General features: G+C 37.0%; 1 protein-coding gene across 1 annotated transcript; it reads right to left on the reverse strand.

Annotated features, from left to right (window-relative positions):
• Positions 1 to 126: 126 nt before the first annotated feature.
• LOC147539406 (F-box protein CPR1-like) lies at positions 127 to 19,464 on the reverse strand. Its single transcript, XM_086643120.1, has 3 exons — positions 18,528 to 19,464; positions 14,563 to 14,969; positions 127 to 150 (listed from the first exon to the last, which is right to left on the reverse strand). The coding sequence occupies exons 1-3, from the start codon at positions 19,462 to 19,464 to the stop codon at positions 127 to 129; spliced, it is 1,368 nt and encodes a 455-aa protein (XP_086499246.1).
• Positions 19,465 to 20,179: the final 715 nt, after the last annotated feature.

Below are 20,179 nucleotides of genomic sequence, written 5' to 3' on the forward strand. Positions count from 1 at the left end.
TATCTCAAGTCAATCAATGGAGCCTCCTTCAATTTTGAAAATGGGCGAAATGTGGTTGAAATTTCAACCATCATTCTATTAGTAAGATTAAGATTCGGTACAAACTCAAACCTTTACGTGTGGATATCATTTTCTAACCTCCACTTCTCTCTGTTATAGGAGCAATGATCACATGGTTAAAGTTAAGCAACAAACCAAATATATGCTCTATTGTACAACGATCACATGTTATGAGAGAAATTCAAAGTATCACAAAGAAAGAGAAATTCAAAGTACCACAACGAAAGAGACTTAGGTCATACTTTGTATCTGCATTTTACCATTTAGATTTAGAGCTTTGACCATAACGAATTAACAATAGTGACATATCAAAAAAATTTGTCATTGAAATTAACATAATGAAATTTTATGTGTTATGAAGTTAAGAATGACATAAAAAACTGGAATGGTACCTCGATCTTAAGTTTAAAGTACTATGTCAATGTAACCAGGGACGGATCCAGGATTTTCATTTAGGGGGTGCGAATTTATATACTTAAATTTTTTTAAACACAGTAGTTAACAAACTATTAATATTCATTAATTATATTAATACATTAACGACTCCAAACGCAATTGACTCTACGAGAGTTCATATTTTGAAACGTTCCATAATCGACTCATTGTCAATTTCACTAAAAACTTTTTTTCAATAAAAACCACTAAACTATCATTCAGCCACGGAAGACTCATCTTGTTTCTTAAACGTGTTTTAACTAGCTTCATAGCTGAAATAGTTCTTTCAACGGAGGCAGTTGCAACAGGCAAAGTGAGTGCTAAAGTGATAATCAAATAAACTGAATGATATGCTTTGTCTCTCGTAGGAGTTTATGGTAGATGAATTGATGTTATTAAGGTAGTTGAAGAATTTTAGAAGTTAGGATAGTTGAAATATTAAAAGTTAATAATATTTCAACTAGTGGGATTCGAAACTAGCACCTCGTGCTCCCACGACCCAAAATATAACAACTTAACCATTGAGCCAAGTACTATTTCATGTCATCAATACACACAATCGGGCATATATAGGGTGTAAACACATAAATGTACAAAAACACTCAAATGCTTATACACGGTTTCGAAGTCACAACCTCACGTTCCAAACGCAACACCTTCACCACTAAGCCAAAGCCTAGCTTGTGTCAATTTTATTACATCAGCTCTTATATATCAGATGTAACTATATACATATTAAAAAGAAAAACTACTACTACTACTATATTATTTTTTCGGGAGGATCCATGGGGTGCGGCCGCACCCCCTCGCACCCCCATGGATCCGCCCCTGAATGTAACGCCCCGAGTCTAGATTTTCACGGTGGCCGCCATAAAAACCTAAACTCAAAGCATTTCTCCGCAGAACAGTAAACATATTCGATATATTCATCAATAAGACAAATAACATCACATATGAAGCTCATAAGAAACAATAAATCATTTAAAAAAATTTTATTGAGTTTAACAAAACTAGATAGAAGTCTCTAAACCATCGACACGTGATCGAAAATAAACGAATAAAAGAAATTACTACTTAGGAGATGTAACTCCAAGTAACTACCTAAGAAAAAAAATAAAATCACTACAAAAGCTGCTCCTAGGCTAACTACGACTCAAGCAGGTGGCACTTCCTGATTTCCTTGACCTGAAAAGTAATAGGATGGGTCGGAACCCCGCAAGTAGATTTTCAAATTCCTGGAACCTTAATAGTCAATCTCAACATCTATCAAGTCAACTAGATTTCTCCATGTACATAAAGAATCGTGATAATTAGATGCATAGGCAAGTAACAGTTAACAAACAAACACAAGTGTTATGGTAAGTTGGTGTCCATCCAGGGAAATCAGATCCTTCACCCGAACACTTCAATAACCCACGTTGCATGACAGTGGGAAACACAAGGTTACCGTTGTGTTAGCATCGACCACATATGCTCCATACCCAGGTCATACCTCAGTACGCCTTACCATGCAGACCCGTCGGTCATCGCACCAAACATTCGATAGAGAGGGCCGAACCAATCACCAATCTCATCAATTTCGCACCAACTCATCATAACACAACATCACAAACGCAAATCAATAATCATATCATACACAATACTTTCATGGTCAACAATAGCATATAATGAGTTCATCAAATATAACAAAAATTGGCAAATAACTCATCAATATTGTAACCACAATATCAACGCATAATCTTCATGTTATTGCTGAATTTAATCACTAAATTATATGTATTTCTACCCTAATCATGTTAACTAGCAAGATGGAGTCTAGTTATGAAAGTCGTAACCATTAAACATAATAAGAAGGTTATTTATGTCACTATTATCAATTGTATATAGTTGCTGAAAAATAGTTACATACCGTGTAAATACAAGTCTAGGTGTATATAATGCATAACAACTATCACTAAAGTTTGGGTGTTTAACATCTTAACTATGAAGACAAAATTCTACCCTGAATAGACATCAAATTGTGGTTCAAAGTGATCATACTTCCTGATTTTATAAGATATCTAATTGAATTTGACCCATCGGATATCTATGTCATAAACGCTAACTCTAATTTGGATTATGAGGAGTTTTGGGTTCATGAATACCATCTAATCCCTTAATTCTTCTATTAAAAAGGCTATTAAAGTCATGGGAAAATACAAATCTACCTGATTTGTAGCACAAACAAGGAGAAACTTAACCACCAAAGATGCATATTTGATGTTCCTTCTTCTTCTCCACTTTCTCTCTCTATTCTCTTCTTCTCCTTCACTTTCTCTCTCTAAGTTTGCCTCTTTGTTGCTGAAAAATAATAAGGGAAGGAAGAAAGTGGAGGATTTTAGGTTATAAGGACTTAAGAGGGTTTCCTTTTTCTAGGGTTTCCTATTATGATGAAATTCTAAAGGCACCCCCCTTAAATATGGGTTGTTACAGTCAAACTTAAGATAATAAACACCAAGAATACGCAACGTACACGATTATATATAGATTGTTTTCCTTTCAGTAATCTTGAAGAAATAACGTTACATGATCTTCACAATGTGCTATACTGAGTCATTTCCAATGCACTTGTATCATGATTTATAGATAAAAATTCATGAAAGTAGCTTATTTTGATGCAAAGATTGTGTCAAAATATGGGGTGCGTGTAAGTTTAATGTGTAGTTTTATAGCTGCTTAATAATGCAGAAACCTTTTTTTTTTCGTTTTTAGCACACAGGATGAAGAGAAATTTAGCTTAAGAAAGCTAAAAAAACTCGGCAATTATAGACTAACGTAAATGGAGGCTTGGCTTCAGATGGAACATAGGGGAGGAGTCTGTTGGGGATAGAAATTCAATTGTTGAAGTTTGGCATACCAAAGCTAAATCGTAAGAAAACTCAACCTATATTAAGACATGGCGATCAATTTGATTTTTGGACTTCAGTTGGAGGAGTTGCAGGTGAAGTAATCTTGAAGATGTCAGGAACATTTGGACACTTAATAGTGAGTGTTATTGGTTACTAATAGTAGTCTTAGTCGGGCAAGGGCAGTGCGGCCTAGACTGTCTTGGGCAGGCTCAATGAAGGCCACTGGCCTAGCCTGCAAAATATACCGACCCTTGAGACTATTTCATTGATGCTGACAAGGGCCTTCATAGTTTGTAGAATCCGAAGGTGGAATTCAATCCTACCTCTTCAAATGTTTTTAAGAAACCATGGAACTTAAATGGAAGACTTTCTTGGCTTGTGAAAGTTTTTCTAATTGACTTGTGACGCAGCGGAAATTTCGAAAGAATTAGATCTTCGTCTAAAACTTATGAAACTTCTAATAATTAAAATACTAGTTTCTTACACCTAATCAAATTCTAATAACAACTTCTAAATAAATAAAATACTATAATCTAAAACCTAGAAGGTTTTCTAAAGATAAAAAACTGCCAAAACTAACAATTCTCTACTAAAAAAATATTACTACTAAAATAACTAGATTTTAAGATATCCAAGATACTTGGAATATCTCATGAAAATCTCCCTGCATCAGTCTCCTACACTTCAAAGAAACTCGCTCGAGTTTACTGATTGATTGGAAGGTTATCTTGAATGGTACACTCCTGAGAATACTTTGTCCTGAATTGTGCATGGGAATCACCAAACTATCAGATTGGACCGAAGACTTTATTAAGTCACAGGAAAATTTCTGACTATAATTGTGATGCGATTCAAACTCCCTTTTCACCCGAAAAATAAACTTGTGAAGGTCTTGAATATGAAGATTGAAAATTACCAACTTTGGTGAAGAGCTTCCGATGAAATTCCAAACCACTCCATGTGAAACAATTTAAGACTCACAAAATACTGAAAATGAATCTTCGTATTAAGGAACTTCAATTGGACTAATGTCTAACTTGCTAAGTTTCTCACCTTTTGATTCAACTTCCTTTCACTCAACTTTCTGAACCACTTCAACTTTTTGAACAACTTCTTTAGAAACAAATCCCTCATCGTGTAAATTGATATTATGAGACTTTTCTGTGAAAACAATTACGTCGGATTTTGCTTCATGAATAATATTATTCGGATTGTCTATGGTTGCAATTTGTGGTGGTTCAACATTCTCTAAAGGAGTTGTTTTTACCTTTTTTATATTTACGCCAGGTTGTTCTTCCCTTCGAAATTTAAAGTTCCTATATTCTCGCTCCTGAGCTTCAATTTTTAGGGCCAAGTTATACGCGTCTTGAATATTCCATACTGTAATTGTCCCAACCTTTTCTCGCAGACTAAATTTTAGTCCGCTTAGAAATCGTTGTGCTACAACATCTTCATATTCTGTAATGTTTTCCATATTGTTTCTTTGAACCAATCTTGAAAACCTCTTCATAGTACTCACCCACTGAACGCGATCCTTGTCTACAATTCTGGTATATCTTGAACAAGTGTTGTTGATAATTAAGAGGTAAAAACCTCTCTCTCAGGTTCTCTTTCATAGATGACCAACTCTGGATGGGTGTCTTTCTTTGTCTCATTCTTATATGTTGTAATTGATCCCACCAATCTGCGACACTCCCTTCAAGTCTACAAGAAATAATTTTAACTATCTTCTCATTGAGAATCGTAGTAGACATATTGACTTGTCGCTCGACCTCAGGTAGCCAATCAAGAAACTTTCGATTGGCAAATATGTTAGGATTTATACCCTTATACTAGTGTTTATAGCGGAAATAAGACATCTAATGTCTACACTAGTATCCCCAGGATCACATGCAAAACTAGTAATTAATCTAATGGAGATAGTAGATTACCTTAATCGCTTTTCCCTCGAACTAGTTGAATTGATTGAAGAAGACCAAGAGCTTCAAGTGTAGCTCCTCTACTTGGGACACGAGCAATCAATTTGATCTCCCACCTTGTTGTATAGCTAGCACACCAATGGTGGTTGGAAAGAAGAACACCTTCTTCTTTGACTAGATAGATAGTTAATGGGAATTAGCTCACTTTCTCCTCTCTACTTGGTGTGGTAGAGTAAGAAAGCTTAGAGAGAAATTCCACACCTTATTCTCTGCCCTAAGAGTGTTTATATAGAACCCTAATAAGAATCCACCTCCTTTTAGGTTTCCCAAAACACCCTTTAGAATAAGATTTAGGGAAATAGTCGAAAATAGCAACTATTGATATTTTCTCAATTCCCTAAGGAGATGACGTCCAAACCCAGCCAAAATTGGCATATTTAATGTTCATAACATAAGGAAACGTCCCTCCAAAAATCAGCCCAATCCGAGCCCTAGAAGTGCCCGAATCGGCTAAGGCCCAAAAACCCTGTTTTTGGCCTTTTTGTACTATCTTTGCCTAATTCCTTTTTAGGCCTATGAGATATGTTTATGGGACACTCCCATGATCATATCTCACTCCCAGTAGTCATATCCTAGATCAATTTGTCACTCTTATGTGTAACCCGTTGTAGGATCCGATCGAAGTTAGCCGCGAATTACTTCGTAATTCGACGATCGTAGTTGGTCTCTAGCTACAACTCTACGATCCCTAAATCAATCGGACTTGATGATCTTCCACATCAATTATCCTATCCGAAAAATTGTTCGCATTGTCACCTTGGTCGAAGGACATCTCCTTCAACTCCTTCAGACTCCCACTTGGACTTAGAACAAGTGCAATGCCTCGATTCCCGTGTCAATTTAGTATCCCATCTGATACATCACGTCATTCAGACTTTCTTGATATCCGATTACAACTGTAAAAGACAAACGATTAACTTTTAATCCGTTTGAGCGCGGCCACGCATTTTCAGTTGCTACTCATCAAGTGGCCTTGAGACACTTTGTACCTAATGTGATTAGGGTGACACAATCCATTCTTGCGCTCCCACTTAACTTCATGTCTATCCTGTCCTTCCCAGTATCCGTCTTTATAACCTCCTTTTACGGCGCGGCGTTTGACGGAACCAAAGTCGGACATTCCTTTCATAAGATGAGTGGAGCACTCATGTTTTGAGGAATCTCTCCAATTGTCTTTATGAGAAGTATTGACGTTCATCACGAGTGATGTACTTCTCATTTGAGGGTTATCCAGTGTATAAACCTTTTACACACCCACGTAGTCGAATAGAATATACTATTCCTATAGCCCATGAAACTGCGCTATCCCATCGACTCCCGTGCTAGTCTTCATGAGTCATTGTTGTCCATGCAATGACCTGGACCAGGGTTTTTGATAATAAATATTCCAAGTTCACTTAATAGGGTTTCATTCATCAGATCACGTATCTGACAAACCTATTCGGAACGTTTTATTATCGATGGACTGTCGTTTAAATACTAAACCAAATTTAGACGACTGGTGAAATAACTCTATTATTTCTGATAACGAGAGTTGTAAATCTGAGCTTCTTCCGTAAAACTCCTTTTACCCACTCAATTTTACTTGTCGAGGTTTAAATTTATACCTCATGCCTTAGACTGTGTATGAATCTCATACTATGTCTTAGGTGACAGTTTAGTTTGACTACCGTGGTAGTCGGTTTTAAACTTTGCTTATTATCAATTAATTTGAAGTTTGCTAACTTCAACCTTGATAATATCTAGTAACTTTTACTAGAGTTAAGGCTTTTAATTCTTTATGTAGTATTTGCAACAGTTCCCGGCTTAAAACACTTTTAGCCTACTTTCCTTCCATGTCTGGAAGTTTGCTACGATGACATGTTCAACTTTTGTACTACTTTATCCTTAAGCCTTCTAGGATATTCAAAGTAGTGTCTTCGGTTTTCTAATCCGAATTTGGATATCTAAATGCTATTCATGTCCAACATGATTGACTTTATGTTTTCGAACATAAATGTCTCTCTCATGCGTGCTAGCTCATCGGTGTCTTTTCAGACTCCGAGTTTTGCAACGCCCTCTATCATGAGTTTTTGGGTCGAAAATCTTTTAGACTTTCCGAGTCTTAGATTTTCTGTTTCGGATCTCAAACATCTCAGCGTACTGAGTCTCTCTAATCCTATCATCCTTTTGATCAATGCTTATAGATCTTTAGATGCCCAAAATGGCATTTCATCCTTGTGTGCGGTCCTTTTATTGAGTCAGTGTGTTCACTGTTACACAACATCTTATGTCGTACTCAATCTTTTGTATGTACTCAGCATACGGACCCGGAAGGTTTGTTTCTCCCACTTACCTTCTTGAAACTCGCGATTCAAGATTTTTCTTCATTCTCCAGGAATCAAATTTCTCTGATTGCCTTTTGAATCGAAGATTCTAACTCTTGCGTGCTTTTAATCCGTCGGTGGATTTCTGAAGCATGCTTATGGACATAACTTGATTGGAAGAATCTTATTCTTCTTGTCTAGTTTCGGGAAACATGAATGTTTCCATCCTTCTCAGTTTTCTATTTTGGAAAACCAATTTATGTCTTCTGTTGACTTAAATTATCAAGCTTCATGTCTTGACGAGATATGGATTCCACGATGATTTTGGCTTCTAGCCAAAATCTAGAGTCAGTTTCCGTTTCTGCGCAGGTCTTTGATCTCTTCAGAAATAACCTTTATTTTCTGAGTCTTTGAGATTTGACCTTTCAGGGCTTTTGAACAACAATTTGGAATTTTCTCAACTACTTTGAGATATTCCTTTAGAGACACTTTCACTTGTTTTGAGAGTTCTCCGGCGAATGACATTCGCTTTTGTGCGGTGGGTTTATTAGATTATATCTTTAACCTTTCCTTTTCCGAGGAGCCGCGGTTTGTTGCTCTTGGTCGAATTTAATCGTCTTGTACAAGTTTCATGATTGTTCTTCATGACCCTCCATGATTTTTCTCATGATCGAATTAAATCGACTTGTACTTTTCTCCCACTTATTCTTGTAATAATTAGTGCTTTTCTCCCAGACTACTAGGTGTGCTAATTATTAGGAGAATACTATCATGAGCAACAAACACTTTGTTCTCTTGATTGCTTGTGGAAAAAGCCCAAATTTCTTCTAAAGAAATTGCGTCAGACTTTAGCTAATTTTGTAATGCTTTTACAAGCTTAGCTGTTAGACGGACTTTGGTAAGTGTGAAAACAATCGTTTATAGAATATGTCCCAAAATATTCGGAAGACTGGCTTAAACCCATCTTTGATCGAATTATGCATAGCAATGTTCGATTACTCCCACTGAATCCACCATCCCTCAGATGTGTTCCATGGAGCGAGTTGGGAAACGTTTTCTCAACTCCTTTGATGGTTATTTAGTATTTGACTCAAGTTTTTATCACTCCAATCTAATCGGATGACTTAAACTCTCTTGTCAAAATGATTCTTTTACTTCGGTTTGTACTTTGTTTGAACCTTTCAAACATTCCGACTTATACTTTATGATTTGTACGTTTCCATACTTCATGAAGTTGTCAGAGTACGTATTTGAAGTTTCTCTCGTTAGCTTCTGCAAGTAAACTTATAGGTCTGCATAACACTGTATGAGTCCTAATAGATTACCAGTCTCTATGCCTTTTGAAAAGGGTGACTTTGTCAATTCAGTCCTTAAGACCTAATTGACAATGCTGAAGTTTAATGAGTTTGAATCTCTTGATTTTAGCCATTATCAATGTTAACCTTCAGTTAATTTTACCACTGGTTTAAAACATCATATGTTTCTAGAAGAACAAAATAATCACTATTAAGTTCTAAGCTAGATCAGTGTCTAAAAGAAGACTTTGATCCCTTTCAGCATCCCTAGCATTACTGCTTCTGCTCCCTCTTGGATCTTTACTTCTTTTAGTCAAGTATGTAATTCCCTTAAGCTCCCACTGAGCCGCTCATCTGGTCTTAAATACCTGATGAAGGAATTTTACGATACTTGTTTTTAACTTTGTTAGCAAGGATACGGAACCGGAATTCATAATTCCATTCCTTTTGTCCTCCAGGTGCTAAAGGTAGTTTCCTTTTAAATGGTATAGCCATTGTTTTAGAAACATTCACAGTAATGAGGAATACTCTTGATCATGTACTCGGCAACTGCTTTTCTTTGATCAAATGTTTGTCTCACTTGACTGATCCTTTTGCCCTTTTGAATCTCAATATCTCTTTCTTAGATTCTTTGTACCAAATCTCAAGAACCTTTCTTAGACTGGATATTCCCATATGTTCTGCTCAGTTTGTCCGTAACAACCTGAGTGACTCATCTAAGGTCTTATCAATCTTTGTTCAATCGATATTGAATTGGGTGATAGATGTATTCTGTTGTCTTCCCTTAGGATGACTTTCAGATTGCCTTGGAGGTCTCGTACCTCTCCATTTATGACTTCTGTAGGAATTTCTTCCTTAGTTTGTCTTAATGGTTATGCTAGCATTCATTACTCTTCCAAAGAGAATGTTATACGATTGCTTGCAAATGGCTTTTGACCTTCTCTTGTATGAGTCAACATTTGGATTGGGTATTCTAGTGACCTTCCTTTTGAATCTGAGAACTATTCTCGGATTCATTCTTCCATTCTAGGAAGTGGATCAGCACCTCCCTTAGGTGTGATTCAATGTTGAAATCGTTTGTGTCATCTTAAAACTACATAAAGAAATGGCAAAGTTTTAAAACTCGTTATCGTTTTTGAAAAACTTAGTTTTCCCACATTATTCAATAAAAATCGTCCCCGATTGAATAAGTGATTCCAAGACCCCAGTTCTTCGGAGTAAAGCGGACGAAGGCCCTACCCTTTGACTCCGTCGTTCCGGGTGAGTGAACTACTTCACTGATCATACCTTATGACTCTTGGTTGATAGATTTCATTAATGAATGACTAATCTATCCTTTTGCCTCGAGTATCCAAGACTCTCTTGCTGATCTCGTTGAGTAGAACCATTTAGACGTGTAGGCCTCTTCTATAGACCTACCCGCATTGTCCCAAGGTAGAGGAGGTACTCTGCGAAGGCCGACCCACCTTCCTCGAACAAGGGCGCAACGAGTGTCTTAATCTGGATAGGCGATTACTCAAGATTACGTTTTGGGGACTTTTACGCTAGTCTGGCGTTTGTTATAGTGAACTATTTAGCCTAACTAACACCCACGACATAAAGCGTAAAAAGTAAGTAAATGCGCGCGAGAAAGTAAATCAGGCAGATATGGATCCTAGTATGGCCCCTAACCTAGAAGATCTAATCTCCTTTGGTTTTCTTCTTGTTTCGCCTTTTGGTTCGTCTTAGATCGCCATCTTTGAACCTCCATTGATTTCTCCCACTCGACTTTGAATTTCATCCTCGAGTTTCTTCAATGGACTTATAGACCCTTAAACTCTAATTACAAGACTCTAACGATTCGCAGATCGTATAAACTTGAAATTAAAATTAATTACAAAGCATCCACCCATCCGTGCTTAAAACAAGAATAAAGAAATAAATCTATGGTCATACTAGTTTCCCGCATTCTCATCACATGCAATCATATAATATATCAAGGCTAAGAATTATATATGCATGATTATCTTGGGAGATACTTTTGTTGACATCACACGTCACATTACGGACCTTAAGTCTAAATTCGAAGAATTCAACTAATGGTGCGTTCAGGTTTTATCTTTTATGATTTCTAAAATCAACTTTTAAGAAAAACTCCGTTTTGGGCTCGAGAAAGCCCGGGTCAATTTCGGAAAAAAAATATTGGTTCGATTCTTAATGATTTCATAAATCAATTTAAAAAGAAATCCGTTTTGGGCCCTTGGATGGCCCGGATTGATTTTGGAATTATTTGGTTGGAATCGGAAGAAATTTTGGCAAAAACTCCCACTCGAATGATGGTCCCTTTTTGTGGTCCGAAAAGCCTCGGAAAAGCCCGGGACAAGTCCTAGACAAGTCCCGGCCCAAGCCCACAAAAGGGCTCGGACAGGGTCCGGACATAGCACGGCCCATGGGGCCGGCATGTCCTGGCCGAGGCCTTTCAAGGCCTGGTCTCGTCCTGGCCGGAGCCAGGATGCTAGTCCATGTACCAGACGCGTCCTAGACGTGTCTGGTGCTGGACCGGACCAGGACTAGGTGTCTCGGACTAGTCCGAGACACCCAGAACCTCCCAGACGCGTCTCCAAGACGCGTCTGGTCGAGAGCTCTGGACGCGTCTCAGACGCGTCCAGGAAGCTACCAGTGCAGCTTCTGGTCGCGTCCTAGACGCTTCCGAGCTGCTCTGGACGCATCTCCAAGACGCGTTCAGATGCTTCCATTACAGCTGGTGGTCGAGTCCTAGACTCGACCTGGACGCGTCTCCAAGACGCGTCCCAACTGCTCTGGACGCGTCCTAGACGCGACCAGTGGCAATCTGGTTGCAGCTGCTGGACGCGTCTCCTGGACGTGTCTCAGCAGCTGCTCTGGACGCGTCCAGTGGACGCGACCAGCAGCTTCTGTCCGGCCAGGAAGCTTCCTGGCCGGACACTAGGGTTTCTAAAACCCTAGTTTCCAAATTTTTTTTTTTTTGTTGTGCAAATCTTATTTGCTAACTTCCAATTTTATAACACTTTCTAAATTTTGAAATCTTTTAGAACACTTCTAAAATTTTACAAAACTTGTAGAAACTTTTAAAATTTCCAAATTTTGTTTTGAGAGTTTCCTAAAACTCAAAACACTTCTTTTAGAACACTTCTAAAATTCCAAATTTTTGTTTTTCAAAAGTTTCCAAAACTTAAAAACAACTCTCAATCAAACCAATTTTGGATCAAAGTCTAGGTTTTTGAAATTTTTCAAAGAACAATTTTGAAATCAATTTTGAAAAATCTTTGAATCCAATTCAAAATTAATCAAATTTTATGTTTAAAATCTTTTTAAACATAACTATCAATTTAATCAAGCATGGATTAGTTTGAAATTCAATCAAATTGAGACTTTTAAAAGACTTTTAATCATCAATTTGATTCTCAATTTGAAATTTATTGAGTCCCATTCAATAATATCAAATTGTGAGTTTAAATAATTTTAAAACACTTTTAAAATACTTTTATAAATTCAATTTATCAAACTTATTAATCATATCTAATATGAACTAGTTCGATTCTTAGCAAAAACTAGTTCATTGCAAGAGGCTCTGACGCCACTGTTAGGATTTATACCCTTATACTAGTGTTTATAGCGGAAATAAGACATCTAATGTCTACACTAGTATCCCCAGGATCACATGCAAAACTAGTAATTAATCTAATGGAGATAGTAGATTACCTTAATCGCTTTTCCCTCGAACTAGTTGAATTGATTGAAGAAGACCAAGAGCTTCAAGTGTAGCTCCTCTACTTGGGACACGAGCAATCAATTTGATCTCTCACATTGTTGTATAGCTAGCACACCAATGGTGGTTGGAAAGAAGAACACCTTCTTCTTTGACTAGATATATAGTTAATGCGAACACCTTCTTCTTTGACTAGATATATAGTTAATGCGAACACCTTCTTCTTTGACTAGATATATAGTTAATGGGAATTAGCTCACTTTCTCCTCTCTATTGGTGTGGTAGAGTAAGAAAGCTTAGAGAGAAATTCCACACCTTATTCTCTGCCCTAAGAGTGTTTATATAGAACCCTAATAAGAATCCACCTCCTTTTAGGTTTCCCAAAACACCCTTTAGAATAAGATTTAGGGAAATAGTCGAAAATAGCAACTATTGATATTTTCTCAATTCCCTAAGGAGATGACGTCCAAACCCAGCCAAAATTGGCATATTTAATGTTCATAACATAAGGAAACGTCCCTCCAAAAATCAGCCCAATCCGAGCCCTAGAAGTGCCCGAATCGGCTAAGGCCCAAAAACCCTGTTTTTGGCCTTTTTGTACTATCTTTGCCTAATTCCTTTTTAGGCCTATGAGATATGTTTATGGGACACTCCCATGATTATATCTCACTCCCAGTAGTCATATCCTAGATCAATTTGTCACTCTTATGTGTAACCCGTTGTAGGATCCGATCGAAGTTAGCCGCGAATTACTTCGTAATTCGACGATCGTAGTTGGTCTCTAGCTACAACTCTTGAAGGAGTTGAAGGAGATGTCCTTCGACCAAGGTGACAATGCGAACAATTTGTCGGATAGGATAATTGATGTGGAAGATCATCAAGTCCGATTGATTTAGGGATCGTAGAGTTGTAGCTAGAGACCAACTACGATCGTCGAATTACGAAGTAATTCGCGGCTAACTTCGATCGGATCCTACAACGGGTTACACATAAGAGTGACAAATTGATCTAGGATATGACTAGTGGGAGTGAGATATAATCATGGGAGTGTCCCATAAACATATCTCATAGGCCTAAAAAGGAATTAGGCAAAGATAGTACAAAAAGGCCAAAAACAGGGTTTTTGGGCCTAGGCCGATTCGGGCACTTTTAGGGCTCGGATTGGGCTGATTTTTGGAGGGACGTTTCCTTATGTTATGAACATTAAGTCTGCCAATTTTGGCTGGGTTTGGACGTCATCTCCTTAGAGAATTGAGAAAATACCAATAGTTGCTATTTTCGACTATTTCCCTAAATCTTATTCTAAAGGGTGTTTTGGGAAACCTAAAAGGAGGTGGATTCTTATTAGGGTTCTATATAAACACTCTTAGGGCAGAGAATAAGGTGTGGAATTTCTCTCTAAGCTTTCTTACTCTACCACATCAAGTAGAGAGGAGAAAGTGAGCTAATTCCCATAACTATCAATCTAGTCAAAGAAGAAGGTGTTCTTCTTTCCAACCACCATTGGTGTGCTAGCTATACAACAAGGTGGGAGATCAAATTGGTTGCTCGTGTCCCAAGTAGAGGAGCTACACTTGAAGCTCTTGGTCTTCTTCAATCAATTCAACTAGTTCGAGGGAAAAGCGATTAAGGTAATCTACTATCTCCATTAGATTAATTACTAGTTTTGCATGTGATCCTGGGGATACTAGTGTAGACATTAGATGTCTTATTTCCGCTATAAACACTAGTATAAGGGTATAAATCCCTACAACTCTACGATCCCTAAATCAATCGGACTTGATGATCTTCCACATCAATTATCCTATCCGACAAATTGTTCGCATTGTCACCTTGGTCGAAGGACATCTCCTTCAACTCCTTCAAAATAACCATTGAAGAGTGGTATATCTGTCTTGATTTTGTATTCATCATAATCTCTACGCCAGTATATGTGATTAGGATAATAGTTACTGCGTTTTCTTGGTTGACAACATATTGTTGAAGTGGCTGTGTTCTGCCTTCGTTTCCATTAACAACTTGATTGTGGGCGAATCCGTCAACACGTTCTCTGTTAATAGGTTTCTTAGGGTTTGTATTGACATCCAGGTTGTTGATCATCTCCACCACTTGAACTAGTTGATGACTCAAACCGTCAATTTTTGCCCATATAACATTGTTACCTCGTTCACCATCGAGGGTTGTGTTTCTAGCCTCATCTTCTGCCATTAAGCCAGGAGAAATCTCGCTCTTGATGCCAACTGGCGCAGGGGAACTTCCGAAAAGAATTAGATCTTCGTCTAATGAAACTCAGAAAAAGTCTTAAATCTTCGTCTAAAGACTTGTAGAACCAAAACTAAGAAGATTTAAACTAAAATACTAAACTTTATTGATTAAACTTGATGAATAAAACAAGGGTTATTTTCCAAATAGACCCCAACTTTATGACCAGCTTCCTTCCTAGCCCCCTACTTTATCGAAAATACCCAGATGACTCCCTTTTTCAATTACCGTTATATGTCCGTTAACTAGTCATCACCTCTCTCGTCTCATCTCATCACCTCTCTATGCCACCTCGTCCTCTCGCCACCTCATCGTTTTCACCGGTGAAGGTTGTCGGCCGACCAACTTTTCGGCCGGCAACCTTCAAAATGAAAAAAAAACTTTTTTTCTCTCTCCTGTTCTCTCTCTTTTGAAATCCCCCATCTCGAACAGATATTGAAAGCCTATATTTCTTTCTTTCTATCATGGAAAATAAAAGAGATTTGACGTGATACCCATAACCTGCTCATCCTGGAGTCCTTGGCCTTAATCTGATACATACCTTTCAAGAATTTATTGGAGAACTATTTCTTATTTAAACTTCGAGAAACATTCAAATGAAAGCATTTCGTTTCAGGAAGTGGGTTACTTGACACAACATGTGGAACACCCAAATATGTTGCTCCTGAGGTATTTTAGCTTCAAATTTTCGATTACACTTTAAACTTCTGAATTAGCACATGAAGCACATTATCCTTTATCGTTTGGATGTTGATTCTACTTCATCAATTTTATAGTGAGGAGAGAAGAGAGAAGAGAGAGAGAAAGAAAACCCTTCATTTCTAGAGAAAGGAAAAGAGATTTCATCATGGCTGTTGTTGAAAATGCTTCGACTGATTTGGGGGCGACTAATTGTGAGTACTGGTGGGTCATCAAATCAGAATTTTGAAACAGCTACTCCTGACTCGCATGATTCTAGCAATCTTGATAAAGGGAAACGTAACAATTTAGGGTTTCGTATGGTTGATCCTAGGTTAGTTTCTCATAATCAAACTTTTCAACTGAAAATCCATTAATTTCAGCTGCAACAACAGAGAGGGTCAACATCTGCGCATCTTATGCGTCTGATTCAGCTGGTTCATCACAGTATTGATCAGGGAACTATGAAAAATGGGTTTGGTGTTTCACACTATCAGGCGATCAACATCAAAACCCTAACTTTTTAGAGAGAGGAAGAAGATGAGGAGAGAGAATTTTTTTTGTTTTTGTTTATGTTTGAAGGTCGCCAGTCGGAAAATTGGTCGGCCGACGACCTTCACCGGTGAAGATGATGAGGTGGCGAGACGAGGAGGTGGCAAAGAGAGGTGATGAGTAGTTAACGGACATATAATGGTAACTGAAAAAGGGTGTCGTCTGGGTATTTTCAATAAATTAGGGGGCTAGCAGGAAGCTGGTCATAAAGTTGGGGGCTATTTGAGAAATACTAAACTCGATGAATAAAACAACACATAGGTCCCCCTTATATAGACTTAGGTTGTGTTTGATAGCAAGTCGGGAAATGGAAAAATAATAGAGTAAAATTTTCTTCGAGAATTATTTTCACAATGAAACATTTTCTCCAAAAATATTTTCCACATTTCTAATGTTTGGTTCGCTAAGAGAAACAATTTGGAATTTTCAAACTCTCCATTTTTGGTTGATGAAGAAAAATTATATATTGCTTCCTAATTTTTTTCGTTTTGTAATATTCGGTTTAGTAACGAAAAAAAATCCAGCTAGTTTAACGCAAAAATCATCATATTTGGGTTTTAATGTCAACAAGTTTCAACAACAATAGCATACAAATTTAACAACAATAGCATTCAAATTCTCCATACCTGGTTACTTTTCCTCTTGACATTGGACCAATAGTGGAAGATATCAATCCTAAGAAAGTGATGGCTACAATTGAGGACAACAATATCTGGGGCAAATGAACTAGTCAATTTAGTGAGAACCTACTGTATAGCTCTAACATCTTCTGTCTTCTCTTTCAAAATTGATTAAAAAGGTTTTATTTCTTGCTGAAAAGATTAGGAAATGGGATGAAAACCATGAAGTCCACTTAGTTTGTAAAAGCTTCTCCATGTGTTCGAGTTTTTGTGGAAGAGAATATATTTCATCTCTCTCATTCTGGTCTCTCTCAATATCGAGGGTTCATTTTTCAAGTTCTTCACATACAACTCGAAGGAATCTAGTTCAAAGCCAACAGACTCAACTTGATCAATTAATTTATTTCTTCTTTTAGACGGTAAATCTCTTCCCGAAAAGCATTTTTTTGATCTAAACGAAGTTCAACTACTTTTTTGAATTAATCTTTTGCCTCCTTCAAGCCAAGAGAGTTCCATTTCTTGATGGATCAGATAAAAGAGTAAAATTGAAACTAAATCAGATTTAGATGATGCAAAAAATTGTCTTTAATCTCTTTGTTTTAAAAAAGAAATGAAGATGAGGCTTCAAGTGCGAAATTTGAAGCAGCTCTTCGGTTGTTGTTTCTCTCTCTCTCTCTCTACCTTATCTAGAGAGAAAAAGAGTAGAGAGGTTGTTGCTCGAAGGAGAAAGTTTTTCTTCCGTTGGAGAAGGGTAAATAATTCCACCTCTTTTGGGGAAATTTTAGAAAAAAAAGTCACGTGACACTAAATTTCCCTTTCTCTAAATTGACTACCAAACACAAGGAAAATATGATATTTTGTGAAAAAAATTCTACTTTCTCCGGAAAAAGTGCCTATCAAACACAACCTTAGGGTTTACTTAACCTAATCAAACTCAAATAACAACCAGTTTCTTAAACCTAATCAAGTTTTAATAACAACTTCTAAATGCCCAAATAAAATACTAGAATCTAAAACCCAGAAGGTTTCCTAAGATAAAAAATTGTCAAAACTAACAATTCTTTACTAAAAAAAATATTATACTACTGAAATAACTAGATTTTAAGATATCCAAGATATTTGAAATATCTCATGAAAATCTCCCTTGGGTTATCTTTGTTTTTTCTTCAATTTATCTGAAATTTGAGCACTTTTTTTCTCTTACTAATCTTTAGTATTTTCTAACTGTTTTAGTATTTTATATCGTGGAAGATATTTGGATACTTTTTGTCAAACCAGTTTGACACTTACGAGCATAAACTAAAAAAATTAATGTCAAACCAGTTTGACACTAAAGAGCATAAACATAAAAAAGGTGAATGTCTTAGCCATCTATCAGTCTTGATTCTTATTCAATTTTAAGTAAAAAGAACGGAGAGAAATTACTTAATAGAAAACTTTATCTAATATCCAAGGAGGTTTCCTCCTTTCAATTTATTTTACTTACTCCTTTGCCTTCTTCGTTCCTTTATCTTTTGCTCTATTCCTTCCACTTGGTTTTCTTGACCTAATAAGTTTTCAATTTAAGTGAAATTGGGCTTTCCACATATATTATTGCTGGTCTTAATCTTTTGAAGTTGCCATGGATTTTTATAATATTTGCTTTTTCTTTGTTCATGTGATATGAAAATAAAGTATTCGATTTATCTCCTTTCACTAACAAATCAGGCCAAAATAGGATTTCACCGTTCGGAAGATACTCTATCGGTGCCACTGAGTATCCAACATCAAAAACATGTCGTGTAGAAATGGTTGAAAGTCTACTCCAAGACTCGCTTACTCCGTGCTCTTTCATCGCCCATATCTCAACCATCGCATCATCATAAAAAAGTAGGCAAAGATCCCCTTCCAATGCACCCAAAGTAAATCCCGTCTTATGTCCATAGTTGGGGAATGAGAGTTCATAGAATGTCTCGTCACCAAGGTCGAAAGAAACAATAACGTCTCTGTAGCCTTCATCTTCTTGTCCATATACTAAGCATGTCCAGTGAAGAGCTCCATTAACAAATATGGCGGAATGTAGAGACCAAAAATAAGGAAGGGTTTCGATGCTTTTCCATGAATTTAACCCTAAAGTATAGACTTGAACTTTGGATCGAATAGTTTGATCTTGGTAATACACAATTCTTACAAATTTGTAATCTTCAATCTTACTATCATAACCAAACCCATATGAAAATGCAAACACAGGATCTTCCTGTTCCAATTGTGGAGTCGGGGGCGGAGGTACTTTTATGAATTCTCCCGTAGATGGATTCCAAATGCAGATTATATTCCCAGAAGATTGGAAACAAATCAAACCATTACAAGATCCAAGAATATCAAGAGTATTAGATTTTAATGGGTAATCGATCTCAACAACATCAATATCTGATGGTAATGGCATTGATGCCGATAATGTTGTATTATTATTGTTTGGAGAGTAGAGGTGTCCGGGGTAATTAGTCTTAAACATGAGATGAAACTTGTTTCTTCGACTTGGGTGTTCAATATGACTCTGAACGAAACAAGTATGAGTCAACAACTTGTACCAAGATTTGCATACGTACTTGAGTCGTGCGATTGATTTTGCAGGAACCCATAAGAGAATATCCGCTACGATATCGTCGTGTAATTTTGACATATTTGCTACCCTTTTTGTGTTCTTCTTCTTATTAATTAACAAGAAATAGAGAACTATGTGTGGTATATATAGAGAGAATAAATTCTATAGGAAGTTGCTTAAAAACAAACTTCCTTCTCAAGGCACAATAGCTTTCCTAAATTATCAAAATACCTATAAAATTGGGGGATGGATTTTAAAAGTTCCGTATACTCACTCGGTCTTACCTAGTAGTATTAATAGTGTCGTGGGTCCAGACCCCATGGTTGAGCCATTCTAAATACTTGCATGCTCAAGTTGATGAAAATGGACGACTTATGCCAATGCATAAGTACTGATGAATTTGTTTTCTTGTATCTGAAGTCAATTGTTAAGGATCTAAAGTCTACCACAGAGCACAGACCTTCTCATCAATGCGGACCGTATCCCTTGTCCGAAATTGGATGACCGTTCGATAATGTTAACTTTTTTAACCTTAAGTTTTCAATTTGTTTTTTTTTTGTTGTTTTCATTACAACTTTAATATATTTTCAAGGAAAATCCTTTCTACTGTTCTACGTTAAGTAAATCAATATAACGTACATCTCTCTCCACTGTCTCTGGTTCTCTCTGTTCTTGTGGGCAGGGTTTGTTAAAGGAGAGGTTAAGGGTTGTTGAAAGAGGTTGTCTTGCCTTAATCTAATCTTAGCCGTCAGCTTAAATTGAACGACACTATTTACATTAATGGTATGCTTAG

This window comes from Eschscholzia californica, unplaced genomic scaffold (genome assembly GCF_041429995.1).
Source record: "Eschscholzia californica isolate CP2 unplaced genomic scaffold, dmEscCali1.0.p SCAF_5, whole genome shotgun sequence".
Lineage (NCBI taxonomy): Eukaryota > Viridiplantae > Streptophyta > Magnoliopsida > Ranunculales > Papaveraceae > Eschscholzia > Eschscholzia californica.

Coding starts and splice junctions, on each gene's coding strand:
- LOC147539406 (XM_086643120.1), bottom strand. CDS start 19,464: ATGTCAAAATTACACGACGATATCGTAGCGGATATTCTCTTATGGGTT. Junction 14,970..18,527: donor GATAGAGTATCTTCCGAACG/GTGAAATCCTAT, acceptor GAGTTTCATTAG/ACGAAGATCTAATTCTTTTC. Junction 151..14,562: donor AGATATACCACTCTTCAATG/GTTATTTTGAAG, acceptor CTCCTATAACAG/AGAGAAGTGGAGGTTAGAAA.